General features: G+C 39.5%; 1 protein-coding gene across 1 annotated transcript in view; it reads right to left on the bottom strand.

Moving 5' to 3' along the window:
• Positions 1 to 4,593: 4,593 nt before the first annotated feature.
• Positions 4,594 to 23,477, bottom strand: part of RAB8B (RAB8B, member RAS oncogene family) — a 59,253-nt gene continuing 40,369 nt past the window's right edge. Inside the window, exons 2-8 of the mRNA XM_028506150.2 lie at positions 22,965 to 23,025; positions 19,584 to 19,644; positions 13,908 to 13,985; positions 12,837 to 12,926; positions 11,233 to 11,298; positions 9,032 to 9,082; positions 4,594 to 8,275 (exon numbers count right to left, since the gene is read on the bottom strand). Of these exons, the coding sequence (XP_028361951.1) occupies positions 8,183 to 8,275; positions 9,032 to 9,082; positions 11,233 to 11,298; positions 12,837 to 12,926; positions 13,908 to 13,985; positions 19,584 to 19,644; positions 22,965 to 23,025 (500 nt within the window). The 3' untranslated portion in view covers positions 4,594 to 8,182. The remainder of the gene's footprint in view (positions 8,276 to 9,031; positions 9,083 to 11,232; positions 11,299 to 12,836; positions 12,927 to 13,907; positions 13,986 to 19,583; positions 19,645 to 22,964; positions 23,026 to 23,477) is intronic.

Raw genomic sequence — 23,477 nt, 5'->3', positions numbered from 1 at the left:
GGTGGTGCTCTGGTGTGTTCTGAAGCCTCTTGGGAGGGGCTCCAGTGCATGCCAAGGTCGATAACTGCCTGTGTCTGGGCCCAGGGTCACCTGGTAGAACCTAAAAAGGTTCTACCATCTGCTGTTGGTAGCTGTTTGTGCTGGGCTTGGAGGCATCTAGGAGTGGTTAGACAATGAACCCAGCTCAGCTGCCCACTAGTGTCCAGCTTGGGGACACATAGCAAAAGGTATGGGGCACAGCAAGGACAACTACTGCTTGCTTGAGGTCTGTGGATCTTTGAGAGATTTTAGGAAAGTCTGCAGTGTGGGCCCAGGACAGCCCTTGTGTGGACTGGCCTCTCAGAGAGGTTCAGGCCAGGCATGAGAATTGTGTGGGGTAAGGTCTCAGGGTCGGGGAAGAGAGAGGTTAATGGAGACTCAGACTTGATTCCTGCCTGCACCTGCTGGATGTGTGCAGGGGAGGGCTTAACAAAGGAATAACAGTGCCTATGTGCACTTTAGTCCTGGAAAAAGCTGCCCCTCCTGCCCTTGCCCTAAAGCCAGACAATTTAGTTCCTCCCCATGTGTCCCTGGAGTGTCTCTTTGCTGGAGCTTGAGGTGAGTGTTTGTGGTGAGTCTGTGTTTGGGGCCCTTGAACAGGACATTTGAGTCCCTGATGATTTTCACAACCAGCTGTTGTGGGGAATTCCTCTTCCTGGCAGTGGTGTTCCAGGACGGGGAGCCCAGAGTGGGAACCCCTCACTCCTCAGTGGGGACCTCTGCAGCCAAGATATCCTTCCTGATTCTTAACCACCACATGTGGATGTGAGGCCAGCCTGTTTCATTGCCTCTGCCTCGCTTACCACTTTCAATGTGGCTGCTCCTTTATGTCCTTAGTTATAAAACTTCTGTTCAGATAGACTTTAAGTGGTTCTCAAGGACAGTTGTTCTATAATTTAGCTGTAATTTTGATGTGGTTGCAAGATGAGGCAAACAGCATTTCCAACTCCCCCATCTTGACCAGAAGTCTATATATTTTTAAATTAATAAATATGAATGTTATTTGCTCTGGGGGCCAAATTGAAAACCTAAATTTGGAATATAGAAAACATGAATAAGGGGGTAGAGAGGGTTTATTCAACTTATCAATCCATAAACAGCATTCTGGGTGACCTATCTTATTAAAAGGAAATACTTCTGTATTTAATAGAGATTTAAAAAGTATAAGATATTTAACAAAGATTAAAGTACTGTAAGGTAAGGGCCAAAATAAAAACCAGAGAATGAGGTTGCTCTTTTTATTGCTATACTTACTCAGGCATCATTGAATTTACTTCAAATCTTTCTTCAAATTAAAAAGTAAATGGTGAACAAAACAGCTCCTAAATTATACTCAGCTTTCTCCAGTAAAGGAGAAATGTTCATTTTGACAACTGCTGAAGTTCACTGGTTCCATCAAGATTTGTTAAGCACCTACTATGTGCCAGGCTCCTTACTGGGTAGCGTGGATATAAAAACCAAAGGCCTGGTCCCCACCCTACAGGACCTTAGAGTCCAATAGGCAAGGAAGGTGCAGACCATTCAAATCCAGTGCAGTGAGCGACACTCTGGGCAGGCACAGGAGGGGACTACCCAGAGATGGGTAGTGACCGAAATCTGTGACGGAAAAAAACCCTACGTAGTCTTGAGAGATAAGAAGTTAGCCAGAAAAGTCTAGGAAGTCAGCAGCAGGAGCAGCCTAAGCAAAGGAATGACAAAGCCCGATGAAACATTAAGGGAACTGCATTTCCTGGTGCGGTTCAAAACGTGGGTGTGCGTTAAGGCGTGATGAGATCTAAGGGAAAGATGTAGGGGTGGCAAAGGACTTCTCTTGCCAGGCTGAAGGGTTCAGGTTTTATCCCAACGTTATGAAGTAGCACCGAAGGATATAATTTCGTGGTGACATAAGATTCCAGCTTTAAAAACCTGTCAGCACTGTTTCAACTGGGTTGGAGCCGAATAAAATTAGAGACTAGGATATTGGTTAGGAGAGGCTGTGGAAACCCAGGCAAAAGATGAGGAGGCCTGAACAAAGACAAAGGGTGACATAATGGATGCCTATAGATTAGAAAGATCGAGGAGTTAGAACCCCTAAGACTTGGAGGTTGATTAACTAGGTAGATGATAATGGGGAAAGGAGAAGAAAGAGCAAGTTTCTCCTGGGATTAAGGGTTGTTGGGGGGGATTGCTGGGAGTGGGGAAAGATGGGGGGCTGAGTGTGAGTTAGCACCATGTTGTTGGGTGTGCCTGGGGCAGGTCCAAGGGGAGGGGTCCAGCAGGCAGACTGACTTTGAAGTCTGGTTCTTTGGAAAGAGGGTGGGGCTAGATGTACAAATCTGAAAGCTGTATGAATACCCTATTGTTGCTGTGACAGATTTAGTGGCTTAAAGCAACACAAACTGATTCTCTCACAGTTCTGAAGGCCAGAATTATGAAATGAGCCTTACCGGGTTAAAATCAGGGTGTCAGGGCTGAGTTGGTTCCCTCTGGAGACTTTAGCAGAAAATCTCTTCCCTCCCCTTCCCAGACCCTAGAGGCCACTGATGTCCCTTGGCTGAGCCTTTTCTCCCTGTGTCTATCATGACATCATTTCCTTTTAACTGCGACTCCTCCTGTGTTCCTCTCATAGAGGCCCTTGGGCTCACACTGGGCCCTTCTGGGTGACCCAGGATAATCTCCCATCTCAAGATCACATCTGCCAAGTCCCTTTTGCTACATGAAGTAACATTCAGTTTCTGGGAATTAGAACATGGACATCTTTGGAGGCTATCATTCAGAAACACATTTAAGAGCCATGACAAAGAGTGAAATTATTTTGAATCTTTTTAAAATTGACTTTACAGAAAAAAAGGAAGGGGGAGAAAAACATCGATTCGTTGCTCTACTTATTTATGCATTCACTGGTTGCCTCTTACACGTACCTTGATGAGAGATGGAGCCCGCAACCTTGGTGTATCGGGATGACACTCTAACCAACTGACCTACCCGGCCAGGGCGGACGAAATTATTTTGGAAAAGTGGGACAGACTGTCCCAGAAACTAAGGGAAAAGAACATTTCTGGGAGGGAGCAATATACTGGTGTAATGTTGCCAAGAAGTCAACCAAGGTAAGGATAGAAAACCGTCCACCACTTTTTCACAACTAGGCTGTTGTAAACACGACATGAGTGAAGTGATAGGGAGGAAACCAAACTGGATTAGGCTGAGGAATACAGGAAGATGAGACAGTGAAGACAGTATTCACAGATAACGCTTTGAATAAGCTTAACTATGGCAAGAAGAGGAAGAAGAGCAATAGGTGAGAAGGACATGAGGCAAAGGTGTAGCAGTTAGGCACGCTTAGATGCTAAGGGGAAGGGGATCATACAGAATAAGGGTTTGAAGGTATCATAGCTGTGAGTTCCCTGAGACGCAGGATAGAAGGGTAAGGGAACAAATCCAGAGAAGAGGCAGAGAGAAGCATGGGGGAGGAGGAATGCCTCTGACACGAGAGGAGGGAAGTGAGGATGAGGGTGGATGTAGCGAAGCCAGCCCAAGGGGGCTATAGGTTGGCGAGGGTGAGGCAGCTAAGGTGGCATTAGACTGACATTTTTCTGAGGCAGGAGTTTAAAGATGTGTCTGCCAAGAGTGAAAGGAAGGAAGCAGGGTGCTGGAGAAGGACAGCGAAGGTTAGAGCTGGTTGTGGGGACGAAGGCGGAAGGCCACAACCGGCAAAGTGTACAGGCCAGTGGGAGACCACCGGCAGGGCTGGGGCGCTAGAACTACCATGTTATTTGGAAGTGAGAACCAAGCAAGAGAAACAAGACATGCGAGGTCTAAGGAGGGAAAGATGAGCAACGGAAGGCTGCAGTTCTATCACAGAACAATCTCAATGTATTCTGAACAAAGTATGGACAGGAGATGTGGCCATTTTTGTCTTTAAACAACTCTAAGTCAGAACGTTGCTAAAGCACGTTGCTAAAGTCTGCCACGGTTTGAGTCACATGCATACATGTGAAGAAAGATTTTCAAACATATTTTCATTATGTAGTTTTTTTTTTTATTTTAGACGAACATTATTGTAAAAAAAAAGTTCACCTGGAATAAAATCCTTTAAAAAAATCACACAGCATCAGTATCAGTACACAGTTCATGAATTGGCTTAAGCAGGATTAACCACAGGACAGGTGCACTTTATCTGCAGGAGCCTCTCACAGGAAGCCTTTGGAGCCAAAATAAAATACGCTGAAGCATACACAGTAGGACACTTCCATGGAAAAACCAGACATGTTCCATTAGGGGCATGGTTTCAGTCGAACGGTTTATGGTACTTTGCATTAAAGGAACTGCAATGTCGGCTGCAAATAAAATAAAACCCATCGGTAAGGCCATAGGAATGAGTTATAATAATTAAATTCACATTGTTTAAAAAGGTAAGAAAATGAAGCAAGATGTTCTATTAGTTCTTGGCAATAAAAAAATGCAACTGCATATGGTACAAGCATTTTAAAAAATAAAGTAAAACTTGAAAATATCCCTAAAAATAATTGTTTGCTAATTTTCATTTCTATAAATTTTAGTCATTTAGATTTTTTCCTAGTGAGCATGACACCCATTAGTTTTATTAGTCTTTTTATAAAAGATGGGTTCTACTGTAAAATTGTGCTAGCATTTGAAATTTTATTAGCTATACCCTGTCTCTCTAGGTTTCTCTAGGACAAGGAGTTTCATGTTTAGACATTCCTTTCCCCCTTCTTTAGCTATAACAAGAAGGAAAAAGGAATGTATTTTCCATTAAAACAAAAACCCTAAAAAACCTGACGGCAGAAATAACTGCTTAAAATCCGAGGCAAGTAAACTAACGTAATGAAGTGCTGTTTTAAAATGTTAAGCTTAGAAGCTCATCTTTAAAGATTAAGAACTAAATTTATAGAGAAATCCAAGTCATGAACTAGAAAAGAAAATCTGCTTCCATGTGTCACTGTTCACAGGGAAAACTTTATATAAGCCTTAATACAGATTCTCAGGACTAGAACCTGTGAAATGGAGTTATAATCTCTTATTTAGAAATTTCTGCAAACATTTATCTATATTGCACAGCTAAATTTATTAATGGAGACAGGGAGACACTACTTTTCTTTTGCACTATTGGATATGACAGGTGTGTTCTACTCTAAACTACCCGCTACTTTTCCCAATGATGCCTTTAGTTCAAAACAAAACATATAATCTAAATTGCGTTGGATGCTTACAGGCTGGCTCACTGTTTTCCTATCAGGTATTAGAATACTAGTTAGCTAAATGAGGTATAATTAAAAATAGTCCTTCAAAGTAAAGAGTATAGTCTTCTGAAAATTTATAACAAAGACTGCACAAAATGTTCATGTAAATAGTAAGAAACCCTGCGGCACCTCCTAACTGATGCACAGGTGGGTTATTTTCTTATAATCTGTCTGAAGTAAAATATAGCTAAAATAAGTTCCCAGTGAAACATTTTACAATCAATTGATTTACATGCTACTTAGTTACAGCACATCTGCATTGTTGGACACCCTCAGACTCTACTTGAAGAGGTCTAGTCCAATCACTGGCGGAAATTAGCACACCGATAATCAAGTGCAGCCACTGGATTCCACGAATACTGCTGCAAAAATCTTCATGTACCTTATCCATAAGACCACAAAAATGTTCACATAAAACTAGATTTCTTCAGTTTCAGCAGGGAACAGACAATTATTTCTCACTAAATTCATTTACAAATAGAAAAAATAATGCACTATATGTACATTATTAAGCAAAATGGAATATTTATTGGGTCATTTTACCATGCAGAAGGTGAATTTCCTATGTTCTTAGCTCAAATTATATACAATTTAGCAAGACTAAATGTAAGAAAATAGCAAGGAAGATTTATTTCTATATAACAGAGCATATACCCCCAATTTGCTGCTACTTCAAAGAGCACCTTTAGACTCATCTAGCTTTTACAGGCTCTTTCAAAGTGAAGTTCATGGAGACTAGTTATTAATCTACATAAGACAAAAGAGAGAAGGAATAAAACAAAAGCCAAGCATTCTTTAAAAAAAAGGCTAACCACAGAATACGTCAGTTTTGGTTTGCAGACAACCCCTGAGATATAAATCAAAGTGTTAAGACACCAAATAGTCAGAGGTAAATTACTAAGAGAATTACATTCATACATGGTGTCAGAGCACTTGCCTTTTAGAAACTACTATGTTACCCTCCAGAAAGCTTAACTGCTTGGATCTTTTTTCAGAAAATTAGTGAATACAAACTGTTTCTAAGAAAGTATTTCTTCTTTCCAAAAAAGTATCTAATTTTAAGATGGTAGACTTGCAATCAACTTTCAGTGAAGGAACCGCTTGCTTACACTGGGACACCAAAAGGTGCCTTTAAGGCTAAATTTTGTTAACAATAAGTTTAGTGTATCCTTCAAAAATAGCTCTGGAATATTTGCTGCAGCTAAATTGTGCATAAGTTTCCAACCAAGTAGTAAAGGTTGAGTGGTTCAAGCATTTTAATGATACATCTGAATTTGAAGCTGAATTGTCTGTGGTGACAAGCAATCCGTCTCCACTTTCATTTCCCATTCTTAATTTCAGGCCTGATAGTAAACTCTGTGAAACAAAGCAGGCCTAAGAGGAAGAGTAATTATTCCTTCTTCACCTCTTTATTACTCCCTTCTGCATTATGACACTGAAGGCTAGAATAAAAGCAATGACATAATGATCTTAATTTGGCACGTAAGTTAACACTAAGTACCTTTCTTATGTGATGGTTTCATCTATGAAAGTTATACCAACACCAGTGTTTCATAAGAATGGCAGCTAAGCTTTTGGTTGGCTTTGGACCAAATGACTAGACCAAGTTCTATAACAATGAACCTGAACAGATGGAACTGGCTTCTACACATTCAACAATAATTACTTTAAAGCTGAAATCCTGCTCACATTTTTCTCTAATGAAAAGGCAAGATTTTTCTCAGAGATGTACTAGGTTTAATTACTTTTTTTTAAAGCCCAAGTAAAACCAGAACAAAAATCATTGTTTTCACCATTACCAAGAGCTATCTCTACTGAATTTATGTTAACAAGTTAGTCTCTCTCCCTACAGGTAAGCTTTCTGTGGACTAAAATCTAAATCGACACCCCATTAACTCTTATAGAAGGGAACGTGGTATTATGACTACACCAGCCAGCTGAGAAGTAAACCTAAGAAAAAACATATTATGTGTGCTGATGCGATGGAACCACAATTGGATGCTGAAATAAAACCCTAAATGGTACACCTCTCTGCCCACGTAAAACTTCAGCTCAACACGTTCACGACTAGAAACAGACAACAAGGGTCAAATAGGTTATGTTTTAGATAACTGAGTGGTTGTAATAGGTCAAACAGAGGAAAAGAGCAAAAATATACCCCAGGAAAAGTGAGATTAAGGTAATTTACCAATGCAGTTTTTATAGATCAGGCAGAGGGAATTAACTGAAAAAAAGTGACTTACTTAGCTACCCAGACTCATTGGCAAAAAGGTAAGGAATGGAGCAAAGCACTAAATAATAAGAAATAAAGAAATTATGGCCTCTGATGAATAGCTGAGCATTTTTATGAATTTTTAAGATAAATTTTATCAGAGTTTAATGATTCTTATTTAAGAAATTCACAAACCAGGGCCCTTAAATAAATGTCATGAACACAGACAGTAACACCTAGTTCTATGAACCAGACCAGTGTCCTTTCATTTTAGTACACTGACCTCTGCTGTCACAGCTCTACTCTTTTTTTGAACATCCCCCAAAGCACAAATGTGCCTAGAAATTCACGAGCCAAAAGTGTGCGCATATGGGTCTATGACAGGGAAGGGCTAACACTGAAGTGCAAAGTGGAAAAGAGCGAGCAGCTTCTGCAACAGGCAGTAAAACAAAGGGAAAAAACAAGTCTTGCAAGTGTCTCCATATCATTGCTTCCACGTTTGAAAAAGGAGCCTGTGCTCTTGAGAGGCCAGGAGGCTGGCGTCCCCTCCGCGATCCGCGTGGAGAGGTCTGGGTTCGGAGGTGCTCTCGGCGGCAGCCTGGTGGTGGGATTCTGAGGCTGGGTGACCTGTGCTTTCAGAGAAGCAGGAGAGTGTCCTCTAGGTGTGCTGCAGTCTCTCAGAAAAAGTTCATCAAAGTAGTGAACAACGGAAGAAACTGGTCTTCTTTGATCGGTTTTCTGTTATTTTCACGGGTCCACCTGCCCCTGATGAATTGCTGTCATTCTAAAATACAGAAGATAAAGTTACCAAGAAGTTTCATAGTCTGACCTCAATTAACTAAAAAATAACAATTTCAAACCATACCATAAATGTGTATTCAGTAGATTATTTTATTAGAAAAAGAACTAGTTAAGCTCCGATGTTGGTTTCTGTGGAAATGGTGGATTAAAATGAGAAAAATGTTTTTAGGATAGCACTTTTTATACATATTAATATCAGGTAGGAAACTCCCATTTCCAATTCCAAGAAATTATTGCCAAAGTTTCCAGGGTAATGATGGAAACAGTGTTAAGATATTGGTACAGGCAATCCTGTTGTTAGAGGCAAGAAGTTGTTAGTTGGTTACGTAAGGTATACAATTACATTCAGAATTCAGGTAAAAATAAAGTTTCAAGGAAACTTCAGCAACTTTAAGATCATAACTACACAGAGTTATATGTCACATCAAAATTGAACTAGATAATATGGCAACAATCTAATTTGTGCCATTATTACTTTGATTACTCAGATCAAAATTCAACTAAAGCCCACGTAACGAGCCGGATGGAAGAACTGAAACAGCTGAAGCTCAGAGACGAGGAACCCGAGGAAACGAGTGAGAGTGAGAGCACCGCCAGGTGAGTGTGTGAGTCGAGGGAAGATGAGTTAATGTGAATATATTGTAATCAAGCCCATCCTTTTAATCAAATAAATACACAGCGTAAATAAAACAAATTTATAAACAGCGTAATGAAAATAAAAACTGTAAGTGATACAAACCATTTTTCTGTTGAGTTTTGTCATTATATCTCGAGCAAGTGTAAAAAATGCCTAAAGGTAAACCAAAAATTGCATTATTATATATTTATAATACATTTAAAAAATAGAAATGTAGAATGTTTTCATTCTATATATATTATTTTAGAGCCTTTAATTGAGAAACAAACATAACTGTAATCATAGTATACACATGACTACTGTATCTTATTTTTCAATTACATCATAAATATTTACCGATATTATCAAATTGTCATTCATTCATCAAATATTTTCTATATGTAACATCTAAGCCAGTATCTGACCCCCATTCCTAAGATGACACATTTTTAAGTTATGTGTAGCTTCCTCAGCACACCAACAGCAGCTCGGGGGCAGGGGCTCTGTCTGAGCCTCCCCTGCCTACCCAGAGCAGACACAGTGTCTGGTCCAGGAGATGCTGAATATGTGCTTAATAAGCAAATGAATAAATATGTTTTACCCTACACCTGTAAAAGCTGTTTTCACGAATATCTCTGCCTTTTATTCCCAATGTCCTCTCTTTAGAATCACTTTCACTCTTACGCCTGAGAACATACATAATTTTAACACCCCAGAATCCGGACAGTGCCAGCAGCTCAGCTAAATCCGCCACAGTGGAAATCAGTTCCAATGCCGGCAGAACAAATCTGACTTATCTCAGTGACATTTCATGCCTAGCGTCTGTGGCCCCAATCAAGCATGTTTAACCCTGCCATCCACCCCTACTTTGTTTGCAGGGAGCGGAGACTCTCAAAGCTTCTTCAGTGGTCTCTGTGCTAAACCCACTGCTATGCCGGCCTCTTTGTTCCCAGCCACACCAGAGGCCCCAAAATGTTCTGCAGAAGGATCATTTCCAATCAAATCAGACAGAAGCAACACAGGAACTATTATTATCACTCACTGGTGGTGTGTCACTGTCACACTGGTCACCTGTGAGTCTAAATTTTTAAATGACCCCACCCCAGTTTTTATGAGGTGAACCACACTAAGTTAAAGCTCTGGGAAAATTGCTAACTTCTGCAGAAAAGCAGACCAGAATATGCAGCCTGGGCAACCCCCAGCTCTCCATTCCCATAACTCAATGTCTCTCTAAGCCGCGGGTGTGAGGAGGGTTCAGACACTGACAGAGACCTGAGCCTGCCCACCCCAGCAAGGCACGGCACCGAGTTCCCTCTGAGGGAGAAGCCCCATGTGGGCCGTCTCTGTGTGCAAGCTACTCTCCCGCCTCCACCGTGAAAGCTGATGTAAGAGGCTCCCCTCTTTCTGATGGAAGGAAATCCTTTTGTAGCAAGCAGAAGGTAGCATTTTTCTGCTTATTCATGCTCATGTAAATAAATCAGTAGGGACCCTGTTTCCTAATGCCCATTAGCCAACCTGAAAAAATGAGTTTTATTTAAAACAAAGAAAAAGTTCTGAACGGTGTCCACTATCCAATAGTTATTTAAGCCTTAATTTTTAGCCAGATGAAATGGTGAACAGTAGTAGCCCTAGAAATTAAATGTTTATGAAATCATTGGTATTATTCAGTGAATTACATGCATTAAAACATATTACATGTAATACTTTTATGATCTGTTTTTAAAAAGAAAGTATTGTCAACAATTCCACCTTAGGTAAAGAAAATCTATTCTTAGAAGACTTTAGACTGATTTGGTTTTCTTTAACAGTTAACTTCTTGAAACTTTATTAAAGTACTCTGATAAATGCTTTCTTATTTCTACTAAAAGCTATCATGTTACAATGTAGCATGCTTAATCTACTTCAAACATGTACAGTAAGGGAATCTGTTCAATGAGCTGACAGTTTAATTCTTTCTTTCTCTCAAGCGAGATTTAAGATTCTCCTGCTACAGGCTCCTATAGGGTGACATGAACAACAATAAATGAGCAGAGGAAGGCACTGCACATGGTCAGCTAGTGCGGAATTTCCAGCTTCCGAAATACAGGGCAAAACTAAACTTAAACGGAATGTCTATCTTCTGTTAGTGAATCTTAACTGAGCCATCAAATATATTCCATGTGGAGGTTGGGTGCTAGAAATTCAACTGGGGTCCACATAAAAGTCAGAAGCTTACAAAGTGGAGGTAGAGGTCACGTGAGGCATTCATTAAGTCAGAAAAAAACAAGCTTTTGAGAATTGCTCGAACAAAGGCACAAGTCACCAAACCTTTCTTTCTTTCTTACCTCTTCTACATTTGTACTGGATTTTGCACTTGTCTCCAGGAATTTGATCCCATAGTCAATTGCTAACTGAAAGGCAAACAGAAACATTTAAATTCAGTGCAAGTTGCTTGAACATATAAAGCACTTGTATTTTCTAGGTTTATCAAAGTCCCAAAGGTAGCGTATTAGTTTGGAACTCCTATGGTTCTCAAATCTCTGTGTTTTCTTCTACTGTGTTTGAAATTGAGGTATCTAATTCATAAGTACCATGGCACCACATCCACTCAAAACACAATTTATGTACTTCTCTTTTTTCCTAATACACTTTCAGTTCTCAATATACTTATAAGAAAAACAATGACAGACACTCACACCTACCATTTATTTGGGATTCATTCACCCCTTTTCATCTGCTCTGAAAGTACAATGAATTCTCCAACAGTTACTATACTGACTTTTCATTATTTTTTAATAAGCTGGTGTTTAACAGAAAAACTTAAGACACTAAATCCTCATTGCTCTGGATTCTATTGATTGTAACAAATGTGAACTCTTCCATATTTCCATCTGCTCCAATGAATTCCCAGTTCATTTATAACACCAAGATTAAGAGAATGTTTTTAGGAGAAAAAAGTTTGTCAGATTGAAAACTTTGTCTAACACACACACACACACACACACACACACACAACTAAAGCAAAATTTCAAGACTTAAAAATTGAAGCCTCTAAGTCAGTTCAGAAAATGCCACAGAGGTACTGTATTTTGCTGTGTATAATGCACACTTTTTAGGCCAAATTTCTGACAGAAAAATAAGGATGAACATTATATATAGGTAGTACTAATTCCATATCTATATAAATGTTTTTCATTCTTTTATTTATGCTTATGTGTTAAAAGTGTAACTCTAGAAAGCAATAACAATATCCATATGCAAAATAACACCCTGGAATATGATAATTGGTTTTATATATAAATTAAAAATTGAATTAAAAAATTAAAACGAAAAATTTTTTCCTGAAAGTCTGGTCCAAGAACTTGGGTGCTTATTATACATGAGAGCACATTATATATGGCAAAATATGGGTAAATATGTATATATAATAAACTCCTTTGCTTTGCAGGACACAAATAGAGAAATGTCTATAAATGACCTATAAAAAGACATGCATGGCTTGCTCAGTTAGAAGTTTATCCACAATGACCTAAATTTAATGTGTAGTACAATAAGTCTTAAAAAACATAATGAGTTGGAAAATGATTGCTATTGAATTTCACCTATCCTATTTTTTTCCATGAGAATAAATTATTTGAACTGCAAAACTGGGCATTTTCACACAGATATGGGAGAAACAGCCTGAACTCTAAGCTGCAGGAATCTGAAAAAGAGCCCATTTGTATGTCCCAGAAAAGAGCAAATTCCTTAGGAGTGAGTCATGACCGCACAGTATATAGAACTGGATCTTGAATACTAATTCCTACCATTCAAGCACGAATTACATCTCTTTGTTGTTCTTAGAGGATTAAAATATAGATATTCAAAAACTTAAATCAATAATTACACTAAGAAAATAAATGCTTAATGTGAGTGAATTTGAATCGCTATGCATTTAGTCCAGATTCACCTTCTCCCCTCGTTCTTTTGACACTTGTCTTCGGTCGTTCATGTCACACTTGTTGCCCAGGATCATCCGCTCCACGTCTGAGGAGGCGTGCTGCGGGGAGAAAACCGGGTGTTGGGGAAACAGTCTGAGAAAAGCGCTGTCATTCAACAGACAAACCCTAACCCATCAGAAACATACTCATGCATTTAATAACCAAGGAAAATAATCTCTCACTCGACACAAGGCATGATTCAGAGAAAATTTTAAAAGATGGGAGGAGGGGAAAAGCTACAGTGGAAAAGGCTATGCAAACTTTCTTCCCAAAGGTTTGCAGTCATTCTCGGCTTTTTGTACACGACAAGCAGAAATAACTTATGGTTCTCTAATGATGAAACTTCCAAATACTACTTTGGGTCTAAAAGAAAAAAACCATAGTGCTAAGTGAGCTAATGGGGAAGGTATTCTGGATTCTGAATTACTTAAAAAATAAATTCATGTAGGTTAATATGAGGGTATACAAAATTACTTCTGAGAAGATTTCTTTCTGAAATGTCAAAGCACTTAAAAATCTTAATGCCAATCAATCTGAAATAAATGAAATTTCAAATATCTAAGATGGAGAAAACTCCATCTTAGAAGGGCAAAATGGTAAGTTGCTGGGATAAAGATACATCTGCCCGTCAACAGACAGTGGGACACACAGAACCTGAGAATTGGATGCTGTAATCCTGGCTCCCCTTTTAAAGGCTGTGTTGGCACAGGCGAGTCACTTCTTTCTGGCCTCAGCGTGCTCATGTGTAAAATGGGGACTTGTGTTAAACTATTCCAAGATCTGGCCCAAGTTTAAAATCCTGTAAAACTGCTGTTCCTCTGCCTGCCTCCGCCCCGACCCAAGTCCAGCAGGGCAGTCAGACTGGCAGACTGGAGATCTCGGCCTCTCTGGCGCTCCTCAGAGCGAGGGCCTGCCCTGCCCTTGGCCTACTCCTCAGCAGCCCAGCTGCCCCTCCGAGGGCCAGGAGCCCTTTTTTAGCACCCAGCAGCTATCGTCAGGCCGTTCTCCGGTACCACCATTCTCTTTCCATATGTACCTACCTCTTCAATGTTTCTTATCCAGTTTTTAATATTGTCAAAGGACTTTTCATTTGTGATGTCATAGACCAGCATAATTCCCTATAGGAGAAAAAAAGACCTTTATTTAGTATGGCATATATTTAAAGTTATAAAATATAATGTAGATGTACTCCTCCCCTCCAGAAACGTTTTGGGTGTTTCCTTTCCTTTTCCCTTTCCCTTTCTTTCCTTCTTTCTTTATCAAAGGATTTCATAATACTATTGGGTTGGCCAAAAAGTCTGCTTATTTTTTTTTCTGTAAAATAAAAGACATTATTTTTCAATTTCATCAGTAACTTTATTGATTTGGACATTTTGAGTATGTCAGCCATCTCCCACTGTTGGCTTCCAGTGGGCAGAGGCCAGGGGTGCTGCCAAACATCTTCCAAAGCATAAGACAGTTCCCCAGCAATTAATTATTTGCCCAAAATGTCAACAGGACCAAGAAACTTCACAAACCACTTCTGACATGTTCAGTCAGTCACAGCACCTCCAGACATTGAATAAATCTTTTTTTTTTTTGCATTTCAGTTGCATTTTTAACCTTTCTTGAATAATAAAGCATAATATGCTGGAAATGTTGCTTATTTTCTTCCATCTTCAAATATTAAATGGCTGCACAAAAGTTCACCAATTTTGGTAAGTTTTTTTAAATGCACACTGATATGACAGCTGCCACAATACAATCTAACAAAATTGTTTTGAATGAAAGACAACTAAGCGCTACTAGAGTCATCTTATGGAAAAAATATAACGGAATTTCTGGCCAACCCAATATTTTAAATTACAGAGAAGCAAAAATAAATAAATAAATTCTTCCATCATCTCGCCATGTAAATAAATACTCAGTTAACATTTTCACTGTTAACCTTTAATGAATTAGTGATCATGGTAAAGATGATACAGCCTTTCTACCTGACCTCACATGATAAGAATCGGCACCAACTAGAGCTGAAAGAGTGTTTAAGTTACAATAGAGATAACACTGAGTGTAAGAGGCAATCACTTCTGTTGTGTACTTGTTTATTCCGAGGAGAAATTGTCTTGCTTCTTACTCCTATACTAAGATTGTAACATATTGCTTTAAAATTATTTCTTTTTATATAAGCTGACCAAAATACCACTATTGTTCTGGCCAGGTGGCTCAGTTGGTTAGAGCATCGTCTGGCACACCAAAGGGCTGCGGGTTCGATTCCCAGTCAGGACATGTATTCCTAGGTTGCAGTTAGATCCCCGGTTGGTGCATGTGCAGGAGGCAACCAATCCATGTTTTCCCCCCTCTCTCTCCGTTCTACTCCTTCTAAAAAATCAGTAAACATATCATTGGGTGAGGATAAAAAAGAAAAAGTCACTAACTAAGTAAATCACAGACACTTAAAATATAATACATTTGTCATACAACTTTAATGAAAGACATTGTCATCATGTTTTTAAAGATTTCATGGCTGGTGTTTCTGAAGAGTTTATCTTCTAAATACTTCAAATGATATTTGTATGCTAACTATTTCAGAATCTGTATCACCAGATCATACCTCTGGATTAAGTGCTAGATCTACCCACCAATTCAGCCATTTAACAAATATTTAGTAAGCAGCTGCTGTGTGCCTGATACTGCACTAAGTACTGTCAGCAGCGGACAAGATAGACAAGGCTCCTTCCTCTCATGCATGGATAGCAAACAAAACAATAAATCAATAATTATACAATTAAATATAATTTTGGTAATTGCTATGAAGAAGTACTAGGAGCTCTGAGTACACATGCTAATCTAATCTGGCTGCTGGGCTGGGGTGGTCAGGGAAGGCTTCCCTGAGAAAATGACATTGAATCAAGGTCTGAGGACAGAGCAGACCTGACCTAGGCAAGGGGTTGAGGCTGGCGCAGAGGAGAAACGTTGTGAATATCTTGCTGACCAGGAAGGCCCAGAACCCACTGGATGTGAGTGAAAGAAAGTCAGCCTGGCAAAAGTGCACAGATCCCATGAGAGAAGAGCATAAGATGTGGTCAAAGAGAGAGACAAGGGTCAGATATGACTTGGAGACCACTAACTGGACATCACGTCCCAGATGTCCTTTTGTAGTCACTGAAAACTAAGTAAAACACGAGATTGTCTTCGTCCCTCCAAATCTTCGCTTCCTTCTTGCACTCTCATTTTGATGAAGGGCAATGCGATCCTGTGAGTCAGCCCAAGCAGCCCCCTGGGAGCACTCGCGTTCACAGTCACCGAGTCCTGCAGGCCCAACAACCTCCCTGCCCCCCCCCACCCCCACACGAACTGCCTTATTCATGTTCTTAGCAACTAACGTTTACCTGGACTACTGTCCAGTCTTTAACTGGTCCCCTGCTTTCATTCTTAACCACTGCTAATCCACTCTCCATGAGGATACTAGTTATCACTTCCTTGATCCCTCTCCACGGTACTCATAATGAAACTAACATTTCCTTACAGGGCAGGCAGTGTCCTTCAGGTCTGGCTTCCAACTTTGTAAATGAATATAAAATGGAAATGGAAATAAAAATAAATCATGTACAGTACAAATGTACACACAGACAAATAATCCAGAAATCAATAAAATGTTAACAAAAGCTATCTCAGGGTGGTTAGATTTTGGATGATTTCTTGGAGTTTTCAAAGTTTTCTATACTACATGTAACCTTTTGACAACCAGAAAAATATGTATTATTGTTTAAATGACAAACAGTAATATCCTCTATTTTCCCTCCTCCCAGCCTGAAATGCAAATATTTCACTTTGGCTACATAGTAAAAGAAGTTCTTACAACTATCAATGCAAATAATTAAAAAAAAATCAAAGTGAAGAACTATATACTTAAAGAAACCCCTCAAAACTGAATCAGAATAATTCCTGATGCAAAGTGTTTAGCTGCCTATAATATCAATATTAACCAAATAATTGCTATAGCTCTCTGACCCTTTGGGCTACACGGACAACCCTGACCTTTACTGGCTTATGCTTGTCGAGCAGCACGCTGGATGGCTTGCACAGGAAGCCTGAGCGCTGTGCAGTGGTTAAGGACATAGGCTCTGTGGTCAGAGGCATGTCCTTCAAGATCCTAGAGATGTTATTTTATCCCTCTCAGTCTCCATTCCTCATTGTAAAATGAGGACAGCATGTTTTCCACACTCAATTCTTTTGGGAATCTATGAGATATTACGTATAAGGTATTTAACCTAGAACCCAGGACACAGCTTGGATACAATAAATGGTAGCTATTTTTAATTTATATCTTTGGTTTCAACAGCAGAAATCCTTTGACTATTTCCTATGTAAGCAAGCTGATATTATAAATCAGATGGAAATACAAATTCAAGTATACTAGTTAAAATTTTATATATCTGATAGGTACCTATAATAACAACAGTGTCCTTAGAGTTCTTAAGACAGTGTTCATCCATGAGAAATGCGGACAATGCAATGACATGGTCCTTTTCTCCAAAAGCCTGATTGTCCATCAGGGTTACTGTTATGCTTGCCTATAAATGTTGTGAATAGTTTAAAATAGACCAGAAGACTCTGTGATGGTGGCAGACTCCAATGTAGAGCTTATTGGCGTGCTGCATACCTAAACCAACCCAACTAAACCTGACATTTCACTTGCTGAAATGAGAACGTGCCCTAGTAGGAACACGATGGCCCCAACAGAACGTGATGGCTCCACAAGCCACTGGAACGGATAACCTGCAGATGCGGGACTCCAGCAGAGCAGGATTTCCAGAGGATTTATCTGAAATTGTTCCTGGGCCTGAAATTTTCCATTGACTCACCTCTTCAGCAAGGGTTTATTGAGCACCTACTATATGCCAGGCATTGGCATTACAGCAGAACAAAAGAAGCAGAAATGCCTACCTTCAAAGGGGAAAAGACAATACCATCTTAGAAAAGCCACAATTTCTAATTATTTGAAGTAATGTGAAGAAAGACTAGACAGTAGATAAGTGAAAAACAATTTTCAAATCTGAATTAAACAACACGTTTCAATGCCCTCTTTCCTCATACTGGGAACTAGAGCCAGACAACCAAGGGAAACACACTCCACACTCTAAGTGTTCCTGCCCACTTTCTGTGAAAGCTAGCAGGCAAGTGTTGTCAATACATCATTCCTGGAAAATAAAAAAACTGGTCAATAGATGCTTCTAATCAAAATTACCTATAAACTACCGTATTTTGCTGTGTATAAATGTGCTCCCATGTATAATATGCACCCATGTTTTCTGGGCATTATACATGGGATTATTTTACCCATGGTATGTAACCATTGTACCCATGTATAACGTGCATCCTTATTTTTCCCTCAAAAATTTGGGTAAAAAACTGCTTGTTATACACAGCAAAATACAGTATTCCAAATCATCCCTAAGATGTTCTTATTTATCCCTATAATCATCCCTGGAGAAAACAAACAACAAACAAACAAACTTCTTCCTGGCACAGAAGATAAGTCCCTTCCCTTTGATTATAATCTAAGCAAAACAGAGAGTAGCTGATGACTGTCTTTTTTAAAATGCCGACCTTTCACAATCATAAAAGTATCACAAGGATGAAGAGTGGGGAATATGTGCATATAAAATGTTCAGCAGTGTACAGTGCCAAGGTGATACAGCTTTGAAAAGGAGTACCCAGTGTTTCTGTGCGGGTGAATTACTGGTACGCAAATAATAGAGGGTGAGTGGCAGTGGAAGAGGCAGGGAGGGCAGCATGATGATTAAGGGATCTGCAGATTCAGGTCACATCTCCCTGAAAGCAAAGGGACAGCTACCAGCCCTGCAGCTCTGACACCCCGACACCACTCCCAGGAACACAAGTCTTTTAAACGATCAGCTGGGTATGATGGCAGCTGGTGCCCACAGTCTGCTAGGCTGAGTTTCGTGATCTCAACTACTCAGCCTTCTAAGATTCTCTGACTACACTGAGTTTTGTCAAAATTCAAAACTCCCAACTAGTGCTTGGATTAGGCCTACTAGAGATAAAGCCCCAGCCTCGGCCTGACATTCTAGACCCAGAGTTCGGCTCTGCTTCTGTGCTGCCTTATTCACCACTGCACTCCCAGCGCCACACAAAACCCGCTTTGAGCCAACAAGCAGTACAAATGGGTTACATAAATGAAGCCATAGGATGGAAAATAGCCAAATGATGAGGTTATGCTAACAAGGATAAGGCTAGCATGTAGCAAAGAACTTGGTAGTCAAGATTCACCAGATTCTAAACCTCAAAGAGTCGCCTATCATCAGGCTGCTTCGTAGCCAGCTGGTAGGTGCTGGTGGGGGAGAATCCACAGAGCTGAGCCATTGAGAGTGGATACTGTGGACCTGGTGAGAGATAGGGAATGACAGTGGCAGCTGAATGATGAGAGGGGTGAGGAATGAATACTTATTTACAAAGCTCGTGGTTTGCTAAGCTATTAACAGAAAGAAAAATCAGAAAAATATACAATCACTCAGGCTAATTACCTATTAATATTATGATGACTAATGGCAAAGTACACAGGTACTAAATTAAACACAAAACATTTTTTTCGCATCAAAAAATCTCTTTTCCCCATTGTACTAGACTTTAGCTTGAGTCCTATAAGCTTTGACAAATGAATATTTGTGTTTTATTTTCACCTGAGAGTCACAAAGCCCCAAAAACACACTCACCATGGCTCCTCTATAGTATGCTGTCGTGATGGTTCGAAACCTCTCCTGGCCCGCTGTGTCCCTAAAATTTTAAACAAAGGAGAGAGTGGTTTTAAAAGGCATCACCAGCATGACTGAGGAGAGACCTGACACTGTAGGAGAGATAATTCTGGTTTGCTCACAAATGCAGCAGTTTCAGGAAAAAGGGGAACAAAATACAAAGGAAGCCTGTTGTGTGTCTGTGAGCTGGAGGCGGTGGTGGCCATGGGAGCCTGTCAAGAGTTCACAATGACTTGGGTGAAAAACTTGCAGCTTGATGATAAAAGCGGCAACAGGAAAATCCATGGCCTGCTAGGAGCTGGCATGCTGCATTAGTCAAACATGCATGGGAGAGAACAGAGAAAAGTTCTACATCCCTGGACTCCTAGAGGTAGTTAGAACGCTTTTTATAAATGCCTAATGATTAAGGCATTTTGCTCTCTTGAGTGAAAGTCTGATTTCTGTGCAAAGAAAGCAGTTGGGTTGGACACACTACCGAGTGAATTCTGCTCGGCAGAGCACACTGAAATGGATCTCCTCACGAACTGTTCCAGCTACGGAGTCCATAATTAAATGGGAACCTGGAGTTCAACACATAATTGTTGACAATGTTTCCAAAGACTTTAAAACATGAACAACACCACAAAATTACATAACTGTTCATATATTCTTGCTTTTCAGCTGATGCCATATTCTAATGGTATCCCATTAGAATATATTCTAAAAAATACAAAGGTTTCCAGTTACATTTATTGAAGTAATCCCTATAAAGCAGGTGAAATTTCCCTGATATCTGGGAAAATCACTATTGCTAAATTTGTCATTTACCAGCAGAACTACCTTATTTTTCGGACTACAAGATGCACCTTTCCCCCTAAATTTGAGAGGAAATGGGGGGTGCGTCTTATAGTCCGAATGTAGCTTTACATTTACATTGGTGAAATATTATGTTATTTATGTTATTAAATGTTTTACCACATTTTTTGCTTCAAAATTTTTTCCTATTTTCCTCCTCTAAAACCCAGATGCATCTTATGGTCCGAAAAATATGGTAGTTCATTCCTTGTGCTACTAAGACAAACTAAGCTGTACAATTTAATTGCAGGAGAGAAAGAGGCACTTGTGAAAATAAACTAGAAATCTAATGCATCCTGAACCCAAACGAGAGATGAAGGCCCAAAGAAAATACGGTAAATCAAAAACAGTAAATCCTTTAGTACTTCTGTCTACTTTAGAAAATACTCTCACACGACAGCCTAGTGCGTGGTATCACCACCACCCTTGTTCTGCAGCAGAGGCAACAGGCTTGAGTGGGCTGCGGTGCCAGGTCAGCCCCTAATCAGATCACACCCTTGAATGGGACTCAAGCCCCCGACATCTTGGACATTTAGTGCAGGGCTGGGCTTCCCCTCACAGTCCAACCCTTCCAGCACTGACCAGGACAGCTGTACAGGGCACTTGTTTGGCACATGGCAAACAAGCCATGGGGACATACAAACCAAGCACCTTTGATTATGGTTAGAACCGTATTTCGATTCTAACACACTACTTGATTTAGAGCCAGCTCTGCAGTGAGGCTGGAGTGGAAACCCTTCTGTACTATGTGTCGTGAAGACTACCATATCTTGCCACGTATAATGCACACCTTTTGGCCCAGATTTTTAAGGGAAAAATAAGGGTGCACATTATATAAGGGTAGTGCAACTCTATATCTATATAAATGTTTTTAATTATTTTATTTATGTGTATGCATTAAAAGTGCAACTCTAGAAAGCAATAATGATACCCATATGCAAAATAATACCCTGGAATATGATCACGTTTTGTTTCTATAAATAAACAAATAAACAAATAAATAATTTAATTAAAACGAAAGATTTCTTTCTCTGAAAGTTTGAGGGAAAAATGTGGGTGCACATTATACATGGCAAAACACATGTAAATAGAGACCATTTTGCTGTAGAGAATATCCATAAGTAGAGCCATGATGTTATATTAAATTCTAATTAGCTGATCATCCACAGGATCCTGGAAGCACTCTCTGTTGCTACGATTGGGACTATACAACACAGAACCAGAAATTCTCTTTGTTTTCCCCTTTAAAAACTGTTTTATATGTTTAAAATATTTGGCTTCTTACTAAATACCCATAAATGAAAAGGATAACCTGTGGTAACCTTCACGATGTTTTCTGAAGATATATACTAGAAACTAGCATACTCGTATATGAAGCCGGCACAATGTTCCAGGAGACTTGGGTAGTTAGTTGTCTGAGCTTTACCGCTAACCCAGGCATATGCCCGGAGATGGACATAACGACACTAAGTCCTAGTTTCCTCCTCCTAAAGAAGGACTAGTGAATTTCAATATAATGTTCTAATTCTATCCCTGAGATTCAAAGAAAAGCAGCCTAATAAATAAGTTCATATGTATTATTACTTCACTATTTCACCATGTGTAGTCTGCGTAGCTCTCCGTCTCTAAGCTATTTATCTACTGCTGTCACCATCACACATTAGATCAGCAAGCAGCATCAAAAACCTTTCCCAAGGCTCCAAATCCATGGCTCCATGGAAGGCCCTGTACTGAAAGACATTAAACCAGTTTAAAGGAGTTAAAAAAAATCTATGAAGAGTTTCTGAATTCAATCCAAAAATGTTCAACCTGGCAATCTGGAAGAACCGTATTTATTCATTATAGCTTGACAAATTCTTCAGGAATTAACCAGTCAGATTTGGGTGATCTTAAGATCTTTTTGCCTTGCATATTGCCACAAGAGAGATGAGAAGTATGACTTTTTTCCTCCATTATTTCCTAGTCCAAGGTTCCTCTTTTTTTAATATAATGAGAAGATTTACGCAAACAAATATCAGAGCTGGAGGGGAACTCAGATATTACCAATCTAATCAATCAATTTACATACGAGGGAAAGCAGGTCCTAAGAAGGGAAGCAACTGGCTCCAGTCCTCAGTTTAGAGGTAGCCCTGACTAGAGTAGATCTGCACTTCCTGTTCGGGGTTCCCGATTTCACAGCTGCGACAGCTACAATAAAGAAGTAACTTATGCTCTTCTAGAATTTAGTTTCCTCCCCTATAAAATTAGCATTTGGGAAGAACGAGTTCTCAGGTCTCTTCCGCTGTGAGTTAGTGATATCATTCCTTACCTTTCCAACTCTGAGGAGGGAGACCTTTGAATATTTCCTCACTTCCCCTTTGTTCTCATGAAGACAATACATTTTAGGTATTACAAATCCCTTTAATTTATCACAATCCACATTTTAATTCCCACTTTCAATTCCTGACTAAAGTAGAAACTGTGTGTGTGTGTATATATATATATATATATATATATATATTTACTTACCATATCTGAAGTTTAATTTTCTTTCCATCTAGTTCTATCGTTCTGATTTTAAAATCAATTCCTGCCAGAAAAATAAAAAGAAAGGCATGCTAAATTTCTTCAAATATAATCCCAGTCTTATTAGGAAAAAGACAAAGATTTCTATTGAAAAAAAAAAAAAAAAGCTCTCCAACGCCCTGGAAAATGTGAACACAGGGTGTGAATGGTATGTTTCCTCTGAATACAGGCTGAAGAAAGGAATGCTAATTGCCCTGCAAAGAATTCCCACACATGTTAAATGCAATGCATTATATGCCTCACTATTTTGACATAAATGGATCCCATCCTTCAAGGTTACATAATTTAGATGGATTGAGAACATGCCTTATTTTTTACTTCCTGAAACACATATAAACAATGTTTCCCACTCCTCATGCCCTATCTGTCCCTAAAGACGGCCATGGGGCCTCTTCACAATGTCATCCTTCACCTACTTCCACTTGTTTCTTTAAAATCTGCAACTGGCTAAGCCTC

Source organism: Phyllostomus discolor, chromosome 1 (assembly GCF_004126475.2).
Source record: "Phyllostomus discolor isolate MPI-MPIP mPhyDis1 chromosome 1, mPhyDis1.pri.v3, whole genome shotgun sequence".
NCBI classification, from domain to species: domain Eukaryota; kingdom Metazoa; phylum Chordata; class Mammalia; order Chiroptera; family Phyllostomidae; genus Phyllostomus; species Phyllostomus discolor.
Note: the sequence above shows the minus strand (reverse complement) of the source record. Positions and strands in the feature narration are given on the sequence as shown.